The 16,099-nt window shown below is 43.5% G+C and overlaps 1 protein-coding gene across 1 annotated transcript; it reads right to left on the bottom strand.

The window, feature by feature from the left end:
- Positions 1-4,053: 4,053 nt before the first annotated feature.
- On the bottom strand, positions 4,054-5,441 carry LOC123049859 (late embryogenesis abundant protein At3g53040). The gene is made up of 2 exons (XM_044472725.1): positions 5,148-5,441; positions 4,054-5,041 (listed from the first exon to the last, which is right to left on the bottom strand). Exons 1-2 carry the CDS (start codon positions 5,319-5,321, stop codon positions 4,253-4,255), a joined length of 963 nt encoding a protein of 320 aa, XP_044328660.1. The 5' UTR covers positions 5,322-5,441; the 3' UTR covers positions 4,054-4,252.
- Positions 5,442-16,099: the final 10,658 nt, after the last annotated feature.

Raw genomic sequence — 16,099 nt, forward strand, 5'->3', positions numbered from 1 at the left:
AAAATGCGTTTTTTTTGTTTCCGAAAGGCACGGCCGTGACTCTCGCTAAAGCATAACCGTGCCTCTCGCGAAAAAAAAGCGTTTTTTCCGCGCAAAAAAAAATCGAATTTTTTTTATCGAAAAGCTAAGGAAGACCGGGGGAAAACCAAAACGTCGAAAAAAACCGAAAAAACAGTTTAAACAGCCGAAAACGCATGCGAAAAAATTAAAAAAATCCGGAGGGAGCGTCCAGAGCGCGACACGTGGCGAATGGCTGAGAGCGCGCCAAGTGGCGCTGATCGTTGCGAGGCTCCTTCAGGAGCACTCGTTAACTAGTTGCGGGGAGTACGGGGAAATCATCTTTTCTTTTAGGGGAAATCATCTAGTTTTTTTTGGGACAAACTCGCGAAGCTTTTATTCAACCGTCACAATGTTTACAGGGACGAACAAAAGATCGCCGGGGTGGCCTAGCCAAACATGACGGCCGATCCTCAACGTTAATGCATGCTTCGCGAGGTTGTGGGCCTCAAAGTTCGAGGTCCTAAATTCATGACTGAAGGTACAAGAGGAGAAAAGACGAGCTCTATCCGTTATTTCCGTATGCTGCTGCCGTTCCTCCTTTGATCGCCTCCACCGCGGCCATGCAGTCCGAGGCGATAAAAACTTTATGCTCATACAGATCGTCGGCTAGGGCCAGAGCTTCCCTGGTAGCTAGAACTTCAAGCACCTCCGGGTCCTCAATGTTGTTGACGATAACTGCCGAGGCTCCCAAAAACACACCCGATGCATCGCGACAAACAGCTCCCACAGCCCCCCTTCCACCAGCACGCGGCACAGCCGCATCAACATTAATTTTGACATGATCATCAGGTGGTGGCTGCCTAGTAGGGCGGGCTCTTGGAGTTGTCGGTGGCCTGTCAACAGGTTTCTGTATCTGCTTCAAATCAGCCAAGTAACTAGTGACAAAACCATTAGTTGAGAATGGAGTTCTATAAATTCCTTCATGGATTATTTTCCTCCTCGCCGCCCATATGGCCCAAAGTGTGACAATCATGGTAGTAAACTCTTCTTGAGAAAGCGATTCGCTCGTCAGAAAGATCCATCTCTTTGCCTGATCATCTCTCTGCATACACATATGCTGCACCATATCCTCATTTGATAGAGCCCAGACGCACCGGGCGTAGTTGCAATCAATAAGAGAATGGCGCCAGTTGTCCGCTGCTCCGCATAACGCACACACATGCGACGGTAACATGTTTCGACGATGCAGAACATCACTAGTAGGAAGTGAGTGACGAGCCAGCCTCCATGTGAAAATTTTCAGTTTTGAAGGAACTTGCAGGCCCCAAATTGATGACCATCCTTTTGATTCACCGCTGGACATCTCCTCGGCCTCATCAAGCCAATCTTCCCTTCCCATCTTCATCTTGTGGATCAATTTGTAGGCCGATTTTACTGAGAATCGTCCCTTCGGATCGCCCGACCATGCCCAAAAGTCATCCACATGTCTTGTACAGAGGGGGATCTTCAGGATTGCCTCCGCGTTGGCTGAAACAAAAACTTGACGAACTACCTCCTCTCGCCAGCATGCCAAGGTTGGTTCAATGAGGTCGCTCACCATCAGCGGAGGATCAGCCACCCTAGGTGGAAAAGGTTTCATGAGGCCACTTCTTGGGAGCCAGTTATGATGCCAAATACTGGTTGTTGCTCCGTCCCCAGTGCGCTTGATAATCCCATGGTTCAAAACATTTCTTCCATCAATAATGGCTCCCCACACCTGCGATGGATGGGGGCCTAACTCCGCCTCCAATAAGTTGGTCGTTGGGTAGTAGACGAACTTAAAAATGCGAGCACTTAGGGAATCCGGCCAGTTCTTGTAAAAGCCGCCAAGCCTGCCTGTGACAGTAGGGCAATGTTGAAGATCTCAAGATCACGAAAACCCAGCCCTCCCAGGTCCTTCGGCCTCGTCATGACATCCCACGAGACCCAACATGGCTTCCTTCTTCCTTGTTTACTTCCCCATCAAAACTGCCGTATGATGAAGGTTACACTCTCACAAACTCCTCTAGGAAGCCGAAAGCAAGACATTGAAAAAACTGGGATTGCTTGTGCGACCGATTTGATGAGGACTTCCTTTCCACTAACTGAAAGCATTTTCTGCATCCATCCTCTTACTTTCTCCCACACTGTCACGAAGGTAATTGAACGTTCCGTTCTTGGAGTGACCAACACCGTTGGCAACCCTAAATATCTGTTACTCAAGGATTCATTGTGGACATTTAGACTTTGCATGACACCTTGTTTAAGAGAATCTGGACAACCTCTGCTAAAGAAAATAGAAGATTTTTCATGATTTATTCTCGGTCCTGAGGCTCCACAATAAGTACCCAGCAGGTTTGAAACCAATTCTGCTCCCTCCACACTCAACAGGCTATCGTCTGCAAACAAAAGATGGCTAACAGTTGGGGCTGTAGGGGCCACCTTGATGCCACCAAACGCAGACGACTGAGAACTGGACTTCAAAAGGCACGACAGGCCCTCTGCTGCAAGTAAGAAAAGGTAGGGGAAGATCGGATCTCCCTATCGAATACCCCTCGAGGGTTTAAAATGCTCTAGCTTTTCACCATTCAACAACACAGAAAATGATACTGATTTCACCATCCCCATGACAATGTCCACCCAACCAGACGAGAAGCCTAGCTTAAGCATTATGGCCTGTAGATAATCCCACTCCAAGCGATCATACGCCTTTATCATATCAAGTTTCAGTGCACAACTGCTATTGGTTTTTGATCGGTTCCTCTTCATGAAATGGAAACACTCATATGCACAAATAATGTTATCTGATATTAATCTGCCGGGGACAAACGTTGACTGTTCTTCAGAAATAATGTCAGGGAGTATGACCTTCGGCCTATTAGCTATGACTTTTGAGGCAATTTTATAGAGCACATTGCAAAGGCTAATAGGTCTAAATTGGGAGAGGTGTGTCGGGCTTGTTACCTTGGGGATCAGTACTAAAACAATGTCATTAATCGCCTCAGCACTCTCTTGTCCTTTTATGATCCTGAGAACCACTGTTGTCACCTCATCCCCACATATATCCCAATGGCGCTGATAAAAATGTGCGTGAAAACCATCCGGACCGGGTGCCTTTGTTGGGAACATTTGGAAAAGCGCTGCCTTGACCTCATTGCTGGTATACGGAGCACACAACACTTCATTCATGGCCGGCGTTACCCTTGCAGGAACATGCATAAGAACATCCTCCATCCCGGTCACACCCTCCGTGGTGTATAAAGCTTTATAGAAATCTGTCACCATTACTCTCAGCTCGGCCGGATCATCTGTAAGCATACCCAAGGAGTTTTGCAAAGCCTTGATCATATTTCGTTTCCGTCTCATGCTAGCTCTCATATGGAAGAACTTTGTATTTCTGTCTCCCGGTCTCATGCTAGCTCTCATATGGAAGAACTTTGTATTTCTGTCTCCCGCTGACAGACACTGCAAACGGGACCTCTGACGCCACATCAATTCCTCTCGATGATAAAGCTCCACCAGTTTCTCATTGAGCTTCAACTCAATGTGAGTCGGACTCATACGTGCAGGGTCACTCCGGAGCTGCTCTAATTGACGTTTGGCCTCTTTAATTTGCTTTCGCACGCTCCCAAAGGTATCTTTGCCCCAAACAGACAGATCCTTCGAGATTGACAGCAGCTTATCCCGAAAATCACCAACTCCATACCCCGGCGCCACCGCATTCCATCTTGAGGTGATCGTATCACGCCACTCCTCGTGTGATTCCCACATAACTTCGTACCGGACTGTTGATCGCCTGAACGTTGCTGTTATCACTTGGCCCTCCCCTAGTTAGAAAAGACCATAGGAATTGGGCTGCCGGCCCACGAATTGCGAGATGATACATATTTTTTGTCTGTCGATGAGAGATAAAACTGAAGATTTTGTCGATGAGAGTTAAAACTGAAGATCAATGGCAGTATTGCAGAGTTCCAAAGACAGAGACGACTAGTGGTTCAATTAGTAGTAGGCATTCTCCATCAGAGACAGCACACATTGCAGAGCTCAAAAGAAAATTTTCTTGTTTTTTCTACACGATTGCTCCAATATTTTCATCTCAGTAGAGGCATCGGCGCATCTTGTTTACCAAAGCATTATTCAACATGTAAACTGAAAGGAGCCTGAAAACTAAAATTCAACTCGAAACAGTGGCCACCAGACGCGTGCAGATGTCAAGCCAGACAGCCATCTTCGTCTACGGCAAGCCGGCGCCCTTCTCCCTGGCCTGCCTCTTCCGCTCCTCCTGCGCGATCCTGTCCCTCTCCTTGGTGGCGGCCTCGACGTCGTCCCACGTTGAGTGCTCCTCCGCCGTGCTCTCTGAACCGACCTTCTCCTTCACCCCTTGCGCGGCCTCCTTTGTGGCTTCCCAGGCGCCCTGCGCCGCCTGCTTCGCCTTCTCGCCGAGCACCTGCGCGGTCTCCGCCACCTTGCTCGCGCCCTCCTTGGTCATCTCCGCAACCTTCTCCCCGGCGCTCCTGGTGCCCTCCGCGGCCCTGTCCTTGGCCTCGCCGGCCTTGTCCATGGCGCCCTCCGCCACCTCCGCGGTCTTCTCCTTGGCCGCGCCCGCCGTCTCCTTGGCCTTGTCGATCGCCTGCCCCGTCGTCTCCTTAGCCCTCTCCTTCATCTCCCCCGCCTTGTCCGCGGCCTGGCTTGCCGTCTCCTTGGTCTCGTGCTTGGCCTTCTCCGTCATGCGGGAGGCCCTCTCTGCGGCTTCCTCCGCCGTCTCCTTGGCCCTCTCCTTCATCTCCCCCGCCTTGTCCGCGGCCTGGTTTGCCGTCTCCTTAGTCTCGTGGTTCGCCTTCTCCGTCATGCGGGAGGCCTTCTCGGCGGCGTCCCCGGCCTTGTCCTTGGTCTCATCGGCCATGCGCGACGCCTGGTCCTTCGCGCTCTCCTTGGCATGGCCGGTGGCATCCTTGGCCTGCTCCGCCGCGCCCCTGTACTTGTCCTTGATCTCCCTCCGGTCGTCCGGCGAGTTGTTATACGCCTGCCGACGCACGAACCAAAGCCGGCGAGCACGCATGTCAGCATGCACCTCAACAGAAAAAACGTGGCATGGCAGACGAGCAAACTGAACTTCTGTATACACGTACCTGCGACGATCTCGGGGCGGTCTGCATGCAGATGGGGCTCCAGCTCGCGGCATGCGGGCGGGGAGCGAGGAAGCAGGGCCTGGGAATGGCCTTCACGGCAGTGTTTCCGGTGAGCGCCGTGGCGCTGGCGACCCGCGCTCCTCCGAGAAGCATGGCGGCCATCAACCTGGACATGGATGTACTCTGTCAGGACGGCTCGATCCGTCAATGCGGCGAAATCTTGCAAGCTTTAAGTCTTGGATCAGCTGTCAACTATGGTGGTTGTGCGTGTGAGCTTTGCGGTAAGGGAGAGGATGAGGCCGACCGGAGTGTTATAAGCTCGAGGCGGAGGCGAGGGAGGGGCGGACGTGACACGTACGGGGACACGTTGCGGCTTGTGACGACACGTGGTGGCTCCGTGGAGTGTGCTGCTGTCCGTGACCGTAGGCCGGAGTGCCGCGAACGGTCTGAAGGTTCTGGACCGTCTGCTCTATGGCCATACAAGTGTGGTACGGACGTGGCCCTTGATCGAAGTTTATTCGCTCGTGCGCGCGCGCGGCAATGCCCACGTCTGATGCAAGTGCCCTACCGCGAAGACGGATTTTGCCAACCGGCAGGCAGCGTCACCAATCCTAAAACGAGCTCATGTTCCATTGCATAAATTCAAAAAAAAGTTTACGTGATAAACATTTGTGGTATGTTTTTTTTCGGGTTCAAGAAGTTTTATTCCAAATTAACAGGCTTACAGTCCGCTAATACAAGATTATGAATGAAGGGGGTGGCCGTTGCAACCAACAAGCGATGCTACGAGCCATTCAGGCATGATTAGCAAGACAATGTGAGACCTTGTTCTGTGATTTCAGGATCTTCACTGGTTTAAACTCCCTCTGCAGCATGTAGTTCTTGATCTTCCTGAGCAATTGACCATTGGGTGATTTATCAAATGAGGCATTGTACGAACACCGAAAGGTTAGACCATTCGGTAGCCATAGACATTTCAATCGTAGTAGCTTGAATTTCCGTCTCGAGAGTATTGTTACAGTAGAATAATAGTTGACATGATGAAAAAATGGGCAGAGCCCAAGTTGTCTTTTACAACCTAACTTTTCATAAGACGTTTGTACTAATATGTTTGTGATAAAATCCATCCATGTTGGTCTAGTAAAAAAAAGATGTTGCTAACCAAGTCTCAGTCAAGTGGCAAAACATGTAAGAAAGAAAAAAAGAAAATTAAAGGAAAAGATACACGGATCTTGATGTAAGATCTTACTAATATAGCATCAACTAAGACTTAATCAAGTCTCAGTCAAACTGAGACGTAGCAAGACTGAAAAAACCAATGTTTCAAAGTGCTTTAAAAAAATTACCATTTTTGAGTATCGTTGTTTTTTTTTCAAACCCAACAAATGTTTTTTCATCACAAAAAATGTCATGCTGATAAAACTTCAAAGTTTTAACATTGTTGGTTTAAGAAAAGAAAAGGATTTATTTAAATTATTATTATTATATGATTTTACTGTCCACCCTGCACATGCACCCAAGTGAAACTCCACGCTAATGTTGGGCGAAAATCCTAAACATATGGGGAAAGTCACGGAAATGAAAGCGGGAGTATGTGTCCTCCCCTTTTTAATCTCATCCCTTATCACACAAAAAAAATCCAACCCCCTTTAATCTTAATGTGAGGCCCTATCCTCCTTAATTAGATATTATCAACTAACCCTGTAAGCTAATTTTCATACACGCCGTCGGCAGATAGCAAAACTGATGGCGACTCAATTACATCTTACACTAGCAAATATGTCCGTGCGTTGCAACGAAAAAAATCACCTTTTATACACACACTCGACGACATCAGCAAATTCGCTGAAGCCTTTCATGATGTCATACAACCAACAACATGAATGGTGTTGCGCGTGTACTTAAGGTGTCTCCAAAAATCTTTATGAGCATTATTTCAAACAATATAGAAATCAACCTTAAGCCACTTGTTTACATAAAGCTTGCGTCAACAGTTTTAGTGTACATCATTGTATATGGGTTGGTTATCGTGCACTATGTAAAATAGAGAGGATGATTATGTATGTGCTAGTACATATGCCCGTGCGTTGCAATGGGATAGATATTTTTTCGAGAAGCAACGTGAAAGATAATTGATGTGTCATAAAAAAAAGGGTCTCCATAATGGTAAGTGACAGAGCAAGGAGTTATGGTTTTCTCGCTGGACTTGTTTGGCACGCGAAATCTTGATGGTGGGGTTTGTCGGCGTGGTGGCAAGCACCCAACTCATGCTTTTTTTCTCCGGGCCCGCCTTCATCTCGGGGTTGTGCCTGCCTTCTCATTTGGTGGCTGCGCGGCGATCTTCGGGACACGGTTACTTCCACCACTCTATCTTAGACGGCATAACCGGATGGATTATTAATCGCAGCGCATAATCCTGTTTCATTAGCATAATCAAGCATGAATGTCCCTTCTTTTTTAGGGTTTATTCTCTTTGATTATTTTAGTGCCCAAGTGCCCATAATTTTACTCTACTTAAAGTCAAACAATATATTCTCTTTTATTAACACGTGCCCATTTCTTTCATTTATAGTCAACCAGCATAGAACGAACACACATCGCTGACCAATGGCCAACGCGAATATTTGAGAAAATACTATAGCGCCAGATTAGCACAATTTTTTGATTTATGTGAACATTCAACAAAATATGAATTTAGCGAATATTCCTGAAAACGTGAACAATTTTTAAAAGGTCCAAAGATTTTTTTTCTCTAAAATTTCAATATTTTTGGAAAAACACGAACAAAATTAGAAACATTAATAGTTTTTGAAATTCACAAACACTATTTTGAAAACACGAGAATTTTGTAAAAACACAAATATTTTTCAATTTTTGTTTTTTAAAGGGGAACATTCAAAATAATTTTGGAAAATGTATTCTTAGACACAAATATTATATTGGATTTGTGAATATTTCACTAAAACAAGAATATTTTAAAATATGGAATATTTTATAAAAAAATCTCAAATAAGTTTGGAAAATCAAACATTTTTTAAATTTCAACATTTTTTGAATGTTTATAAAATTTTGAAACGGGAATTTTATAAAAGTTTCAAACATGTTTCAAAACCGAAACAAAATTTTGGAATTCTTTACTTTTTGAATATTTGAACAAAATTGAAATTCCGAATATTTATAAATTCTTAATTTCACAGGAAAAATAAAACTAAAAAGGTAAAAAAGAAAAAGGAATATAAAAGAAAAAGAGAAAGGAAGAGAAAAAGAAAAATAGAAATAGAACAACGAAAAAGGGGAAACGGGCCGGCCGACCTAGTCTTAGTCGTCATGTGGGAAGGTTCAACTATTTATCGCTCTATGCGATAAATAAGGTCTTCCCAACTGCATGGGCAATAATAAGTGGGCTAGCTTCGTTGGGCCGGAGCACGCACGACCCAATGACGGAATTCTGGACAGACCTTTTTTCTTTTGTAGCAGGTAGACGCATAAAAATTTAGTACCACCTTGGATTAAAAAAATTCGATGGTGAACGGATGAAAAAATTGAAGAAACGCACCTTAGTTTATTAGTAAAGTAGGTAGGTATAGATATAGATATAGATATAGAGAACGAACACATATTTTGTAATGGTAATGTTACATGGCGTGAGGATCATCGTCACCGTATGACTCTGAAAAGGGGGAATCTTCTTTTCCTAGTCGCCAAGAACCAATTTAGATAGGTTAAACAATCAATGTAGATACAGAAAAGATATTGATCCGCCCTCACCCCATTAGCTTCTCCGGTGGCAGCAGAAGGAAAGGGAACCTTGGGAGCTTTGTTCCACACGCTCAGTAGCATAGGCATTTTAGTTAGGTTTTGATTTTACATAGTTTGGGATCATACGATGGCGATGGCAGCCGCGAATAACATTCCTCTAGTCTTCCTTCGAAGCGGCGTTTCTCTTTGTTTTGGTGATGGATTGGTGTTGAGGTAGTGGTGGCGGCACGCTTCGTCATTGTCAGCTGACGTGGTAGTCGTTGAATCTTGGCGAGTTCATGGCTGGGATCGATGGTCTTCTTATTATTGCTCCTTGCGGTGGGGTGTCGCAGGCAAACAAAGATGTAGACAGCGAAAGGTTGACCCTTTGGGTTCGAAGTGATGTTTTCCGACTGTGTTTGTGGCAACGATGAGGTTGTGACCTCGTTTTCACACCTTGGGTGAAAGGACACATATCGTTCTTTGCTGGTTCATGCTCCTTTCCTTCTGCAGCGACGGACTTGGCGAAACTTTTGATCAGGAGGTGTTTTTTTTGCGGATTGATCAGGAGGTGGTTCATTTATGGGATTTCTGTTGTACGCTGGGCTTACTGCTTATGAAATAATTTTAAATTTGTCCACTATTTTGATCATATATTGGTGGAAGTTTTCATATTTTTCGCCAATATGCGATCCAAAATAGTTTATCAATACATTTTTTCATAAATGAAATTTGTTTAAAGTGAATGCTTGCTATTTATGAAATAATTTGAAAATATTAGTGAAATAATTGAAATTTGCATGAAATATATATGGAACGTTTCTAAAGTTCACCAAAATATGTTTTAATTATTTAAACTACGACATGGTGTTTCTAAGATGTGAACAATCACCGAAGTTTATTCCGAAGGAATTATTTTGTTGGTATAATATTTGAAAGCAAAAGGTTAATTAGAAGACTATGATATTTTACCAATATTGGTTTTTTTGTGAAACTTGTATTATCAATTTTGTAGTTTTAAATTTTTTAAAAAATGAACTTTTGTTCGTCTTAGATTTAAAAAAATGGAAGCGTCTGAATTTTTTAAGTCATTAAATTATTTCTTTTTTTGTGCAGAAATTTCCAATTTATTAAAATATTATAGTTCGTATTTCCAGTGTGTCAATACAAAACACCAAAGTGCTGAAATTCAGAAAATGATAGGAATAAACGGAATACTTGGTTATGGATGAATTTCCCAATTTGTTGGGTGGAACTGATCGCTTATATTCACTCTGCTACCTAAAGCTTTGGGAAATGATTGCTTCCGACCGACCGGCGGAACGCTCGGCTGGTCGCTCTCGCTCGCTCGCGAGTCCCGCCACCTAGGAAGCAGAGAAACAATGACACCCAAGTTCTAGGGCCCACACACGGTCTCCCCCACCTTATCTCTTCCTTCTTTGTCTTCCTCCTCTCAATTACTTTCTCTCTTTCTCTCTCTCTCTCTCTCTCTCATTCACCACCCCCCACCACCGCTGACCTAGCCCAGCCACGCCACAGTCGCCATACCCGTGATGTGCCCATCCATACGAGCTCTCCTCCATGGCTGCCATCCTTTTTTTCCCTGCGTCCTTGATAGAGGCCACGGGCATTGGTGACGGTTACCAGTCGCACTTCAACCCGACGAGGCCGTTCATAGAATCTGCCACTACTAGGAAAAGGCCTGCTAGTGGCGCACTACAGGTGCGCCACTAGCTACTAATGGCGCACCAGGCAGTGCGCCATTAGTACATCACACGGTGCGCCATTACTATCTGACTTAGTAATGGCGCGCCATTACTAACATTTTTTTCAGAAATATTTTTTTCAATTTTTTTTCGTTTTTTCTTAATCTCGGGTCACTATGGCTTAATCTCGGGGTCAATATGCTTAATCTCAAGTCAAATCGCACTCCGTGGTCAAACTTCCCAAAAGGTCACCCATCCTCACAGTACTCCAACCCAAGCACGCTTAACTTCAGAGTTCTATCCAACCCCAGCACCAGCTCACTTAACAGGCACTTGTTGATATATTTAGCATATCAATCCTATTAAACCTTGTTGATGTCTAGGACTTTGTTCATGTTCATGAGTGTGATGAAATTTTGAAAAAATATTTCAAACTTCCCGGTCATCATATTACGTATCATATTTTGAAAAAAAAATCCAAAAAAAAAGTTTTTTTGAAACCATTTTTTTTCTATTACTAGTGGCGCACCTAGCAAATGGTGCGCCACTAGTAAGTTTGATTTTTTTTTTTCATTTCTCCCCCTCTAGATCTTAAAAGCCCCGTATCTTTCGTTCTGTTAGGTTTTGTCATCTCAACGGATTTAGATGGTGCCCTATTTAACGTGAATGCAGCCGTCTCTAAAGCATAACCCTAAACGATAGCGGTAAATCAGTAAGAGACATCATAGATCGCACCATATCTAATAAAGTGCGGTTACGATGTTCGGACACACCATTACGCTGTGGTGTTCCGGGTGGCATGAGTTGCGAAACTATTCCGCATTGTTTCAAATGAAGACCAAACTCGTAACTTAAATATTCACCTCCACGATCAGATCGTAGAAACTTTATTTTCTTGTTACGATGATTTTCCACTTCACTCTGAAATTCTTTGAACTTTTCAAATGTTTCGACTTGTGTTTCATCAAGTAGATATACCCATATCTGCTCAAATCATCTGTGAAGGTTAGAAAATAATGATACCCGCCGCGAGCCTCAACACTCATCGGACCGCATACATCAGTATGTATTATTTCCAACAAGTCTGTTGCTCGCTCCATTGTTTCGGAGAACGGAGTCTTAGTCATCCTGCCCATGAGGCATGGTTCGCAAGCATTAAGTGATTCATAATCAAGTGATTCCAAAAGCCCATCAGCATGGAGTTTCTTCATGCGCTTTAGACCAATATGACCTAAACGGCAGTGCCACAAATAAGTTGCACTATCATTATTAAACTTATATCTTTTGGTTATAACACTATGAATATGTGTATCACTACTATCGAGATTCAATAAAAATAGACCACTCATCAAGGGTGCATGACCATAAAAGATATTACTCATATAAATAGAACAACCAATATTCTCTGATTTAAATGAATAACCGTCTCACATCAAACAAGATCCAGATATAATGTTCATGCTTAACGCTGGCACCAAATAACAATTATTCAGGTCTAAAACTAATCCCGAAGGTAGATGTAGAGGTAGCGTGCCGACAACGATCACATCGACTTTGGAACCATTTCCCACGCGCATCGTCACCTCGTCCTTAGCCAATCTTCGCTTAATCCGTAGCCCCTGTTTCGAGTTGCAAATATGAGCAACAGAACCAGTATCAAATACCCAGGCACTACTACGAGCATTAGTAAGGTACACATCAATAACATGTATATCAAATATACCTTTCACTTTGCCATCCTTCTTATCCGCCAAATACTTGGGGCAGTTCCGCTTCCAGTGACCAGTCCCTTTGTAGTAGAAGCACTCAGTCTCAGGCTTTCAGACTTGGGCTTCTTCACTTGAGCAGCAACTTGCTTGCCGTTCTTCTTGAAGTTCCCCTTCTTCCCTTTACCCTTTTTCTTGAAACTGGTTGTCTTGTTGACCATCAACACTTGATGCTCCTTCTTGATTTCTACCTCCGCAGCTTTTAGCATTGCGAAGAGCTCGGGAATTGTCTTATCCATCCCTTGCATATTATAGTTCATCACGAAGCTCTTGTAGCTTGGTGGCAGTGATTGAAGAACTCTGTCAATGACACTATCATCAGGAAGATTAACTCCCAGTTGAGTCAAGTGGTTGTGGTACCCAGACATTCTGAGTATATGTTCACTGACAGAACTATTCTCCTCCATTTTGCAGCTGTAGAACTTATTGGAGACTTCATATCTCTCAATCTGGGCATTTGCTTGAAATATTAACTTCAACTCCTGGAACATCTCATATGCTCCATGACGTTCAAAACGACGTTGAAGTCCCGGTTCTAAGCCGTAAAGCATGGTGATGACCCACAAGTATAGGGGATCTATCGTAGTCCTTTCGATAAGTAAGAGTGTCGAACCCAACAAGGAGCAGAAGGAAATGATAAGCAGTTTTCAGCAAGGTATTCTCTACAAGCACTGAAATTATAGGTAACAGATAGTTTTGTGATAGGATAATTTGTAACGAGCAACAAGTAACAAAAGTAAATAAAAGTGCAGCTAGGTGGCCCAATCCTTTTTGTAGCAAAGGACAAGCCTGGACAAACTCTTATATAGAGAAAAGCGCTCCCGAGGACACATGAGAATTATCGTCAAGCTAGTTTTCATCACGTTCATATGATTCGCGTTTGGTACTTTGATAATTTGATATGTGGGTGGACCGGTGCTTGGGTGCTGCCCTTACTTGGACAAGCATCCCACTTATGATTAACCTCTATTGCAAGCATCCGCAACTACAACAAAAGTATTAAGGTAAATCTAACCATAGCATGAAACATATGGATCCAAATCAGCCCCTTACGAAGCAACGCATAAACTAGGGTTTAAGCTTCTGTCACTCTAGCAACCCATCATCTACTTATTACTTCCCAATGCCTTCCTCTAGGCCCAAATAATGGTGAAGTGTCATGTAGTCGACGTTCACATAACACCACTAGAGGATAGACAACATACATCTCATCAAAATATCGAACGAATACCAAATTCACATGACTACTAATAGCAAGACTTCTCCCATGTCCTCAGGAACAAACGTAACTACTCACAAAGCATATTCACGTTCATAATCAGAGGAGTATTAATATGCATATAGGATTTGAACATATGATCTTCCACCAAATAAAACAACTAGCATCAACTACAAGGAGTAATCAACACTACTAGCAACCTACAGGTACCAATCCCAGACTTAGAGACAAGAATTGGATACAAGAGATGAACTAGGGTTTGAGAGGAGATGATGCTAGTGAAGATGTTGATGGAGATTGCCCTCTCCCGATGATAGGAGCGTTGGTGATGACGATGGCGATGATTTCCCCCTCCCGGAGGGAAGTGTCCCCAGCAGAACAGCTCTGCCGGAGCCCTAGATTGGTTCCACCAAGGTTCCGCCTCGTGGCGGCGGAGTCTCGTCCTGAAAGCTTCCTTATAATTTTTCTTCGGACGAAAGACTTCATATAGCAGAAGATGGGCACCGGAGGGCCAACAGGGGCCCACGAGGCAGGGGCGCGCCCAGGGGGGTAGGGCGCGCCCCCACCCTTGTGGCCAGGGTGTGGGCCCCCTGTTGTATTTCTTCCGCTTAGTATTTTTTATTATTTTCAAAAATAACTTTCGTGGAGTTTCAGGACTTTTGGAGTTGTGCAGAATAGGTCTCTAATATTTGCTCCTTTTCCAGCCCAGAATTCCAGCTGCCGGCATTCTCCCTCCTTATGTAAACCTTATAAAATAAGAGAAAATAGGCATAAGTATTGTGACATAATGTGTAATAACAGCCCATAATGCAATAAATATCGATATAAAAGCATGATGCAAAATGGACATATCAACTCCCCCAAGCTTAGACCTCGCTTGTCCTCAAGCGGAAGCCGATAACGATAAATATGTCCACATGTTTAGAGGTAGAGGTGTCGATAAAATAAAATACGGACATGAGGGCATCATGATCATTCTCATAACAGCAACATATATGGATATTGTCATATGATTTCTTATGTTCAAGTAATAATCTATTCACAATGCAAAGTATGAATCAGAAACTTTATTGAGAACCAACAAACTATAATCTCAGTCATTGAAGCAATTGCAATTTATCATAACATCAGAAAGAGACTATGTCAGAGCTTTTCAGCAAGTCCACATACTCAACTATCATTTAGTCTTTCACAATTGCTAACACTCACGCAATACTTGTGGTTACGGAGTTTTAATCAGACACAGAGAAAGATAGGGGCTTATAGTTTCGCCTCCCAACCTTTTACCTCAAGGGTAATGTCAACAATAATAACTCATGCTAACTTACATCCAATTAGATATATATATATCAGGATCTTTCCAACATACTGTGCTTGCCAAAGGATAGAATGTAAAAAGGATAGGTGAAGATCACCATGACTCTTGCATAAGGTAGAAGATAATAAAAGATAGGCCCTTCGCAGAGGGAAGCAGAGGTTGCCATGCGCTTTTAGGATTGGATGCACAAAATCTTAATGCGAAAGAACGTCACTTTATATTGCCACTTGTGATATGAACCTTTATTATGCAGTCCGTCGCTTTTATTTCTTCCACATCACAAGATCGTATAAAGCTTATTTCCTCCACACCAATCAATCATACATATTTAGAGAGCAATTTTTATTGCTTGCACCGATGACAACTTACTTGAAGGATCTTACTCAATCCATAGGTAGATATGGTGGACTCTCATGACAAAACTGGTTTAAGGGTTTTTGGAAGCACAAGTAGTATCTCTACTTGGTGCAAAGAATTTGGCTAGCATGAGGGGGAAAGGCAAGCTCAACATGTTGGATGATCCATGACAATATACTTTATCTCAGATATAAGAAAACATAACCCATTACGTTGTCTTCCTTGTCCAACATCAACTCTTTAGCATGTCATATTTTAATGAGTGCTCCCAATCATAAAAGATGTCCAAGATAGTATATTTATATGTGAAACCTCTCTTTCTTTATTACTTCCTATTAATTGCAACGATGACCAAAGCTATGTTTGTCAACTCTCAACAACTTTTAATCATCATACTCTTTCTATGTGAAGTCATTACTCTCCATAAAATCAATATGATCTCTTTGTTTCTTTTTATTCTTTTCTCTTTCTTTTATTCCCTCAAGATCATAGCAAGATAATCAAGCTCTTGACTCAACACTAATCTTTATTATATAGCTTACGGACTCGATTACATAGAGGGATCATAAAGCAAAACTCAAAACTAGATCATACCAAAACTTTATTCTACTAGATCAAGATACTACTAATAGGATCGAACTAAGAAAAACGGTAAGGATAGGAGATGTGGTGGTGATACGATACCGGGGCACCTCCCCCAAGCTTGGCAGTTGCCAAGGGGAGTGCCCATACCCATGTGATTATGTCTCCTTTGCTGGTGAAGGGATTATTGATGATGGGTTAGTTGATGGCGTAGGCTCCTTCCTTAATTTGCGCTTGAGGACAGAATTTTGATCCCTCAGGTCATC

The sequence above is a fragment of the Triticum aestivum genome, chromosome 2D (assembly GCF_018294505.1).
Source record: "Triticum aestivum cultivar Chinese Spring chromosome 2D, IWGSC CS RefSeq v2.1, whole genome shotgun sequence".
In the NCBI taxonomy this organism is placed as follows: domain Eukaryota; kingdom Viridiplantae; phylum Streptophyta; class Magnoliopsida; order Poales; family Poaceae; genus Triticum; species Triticum aestivum.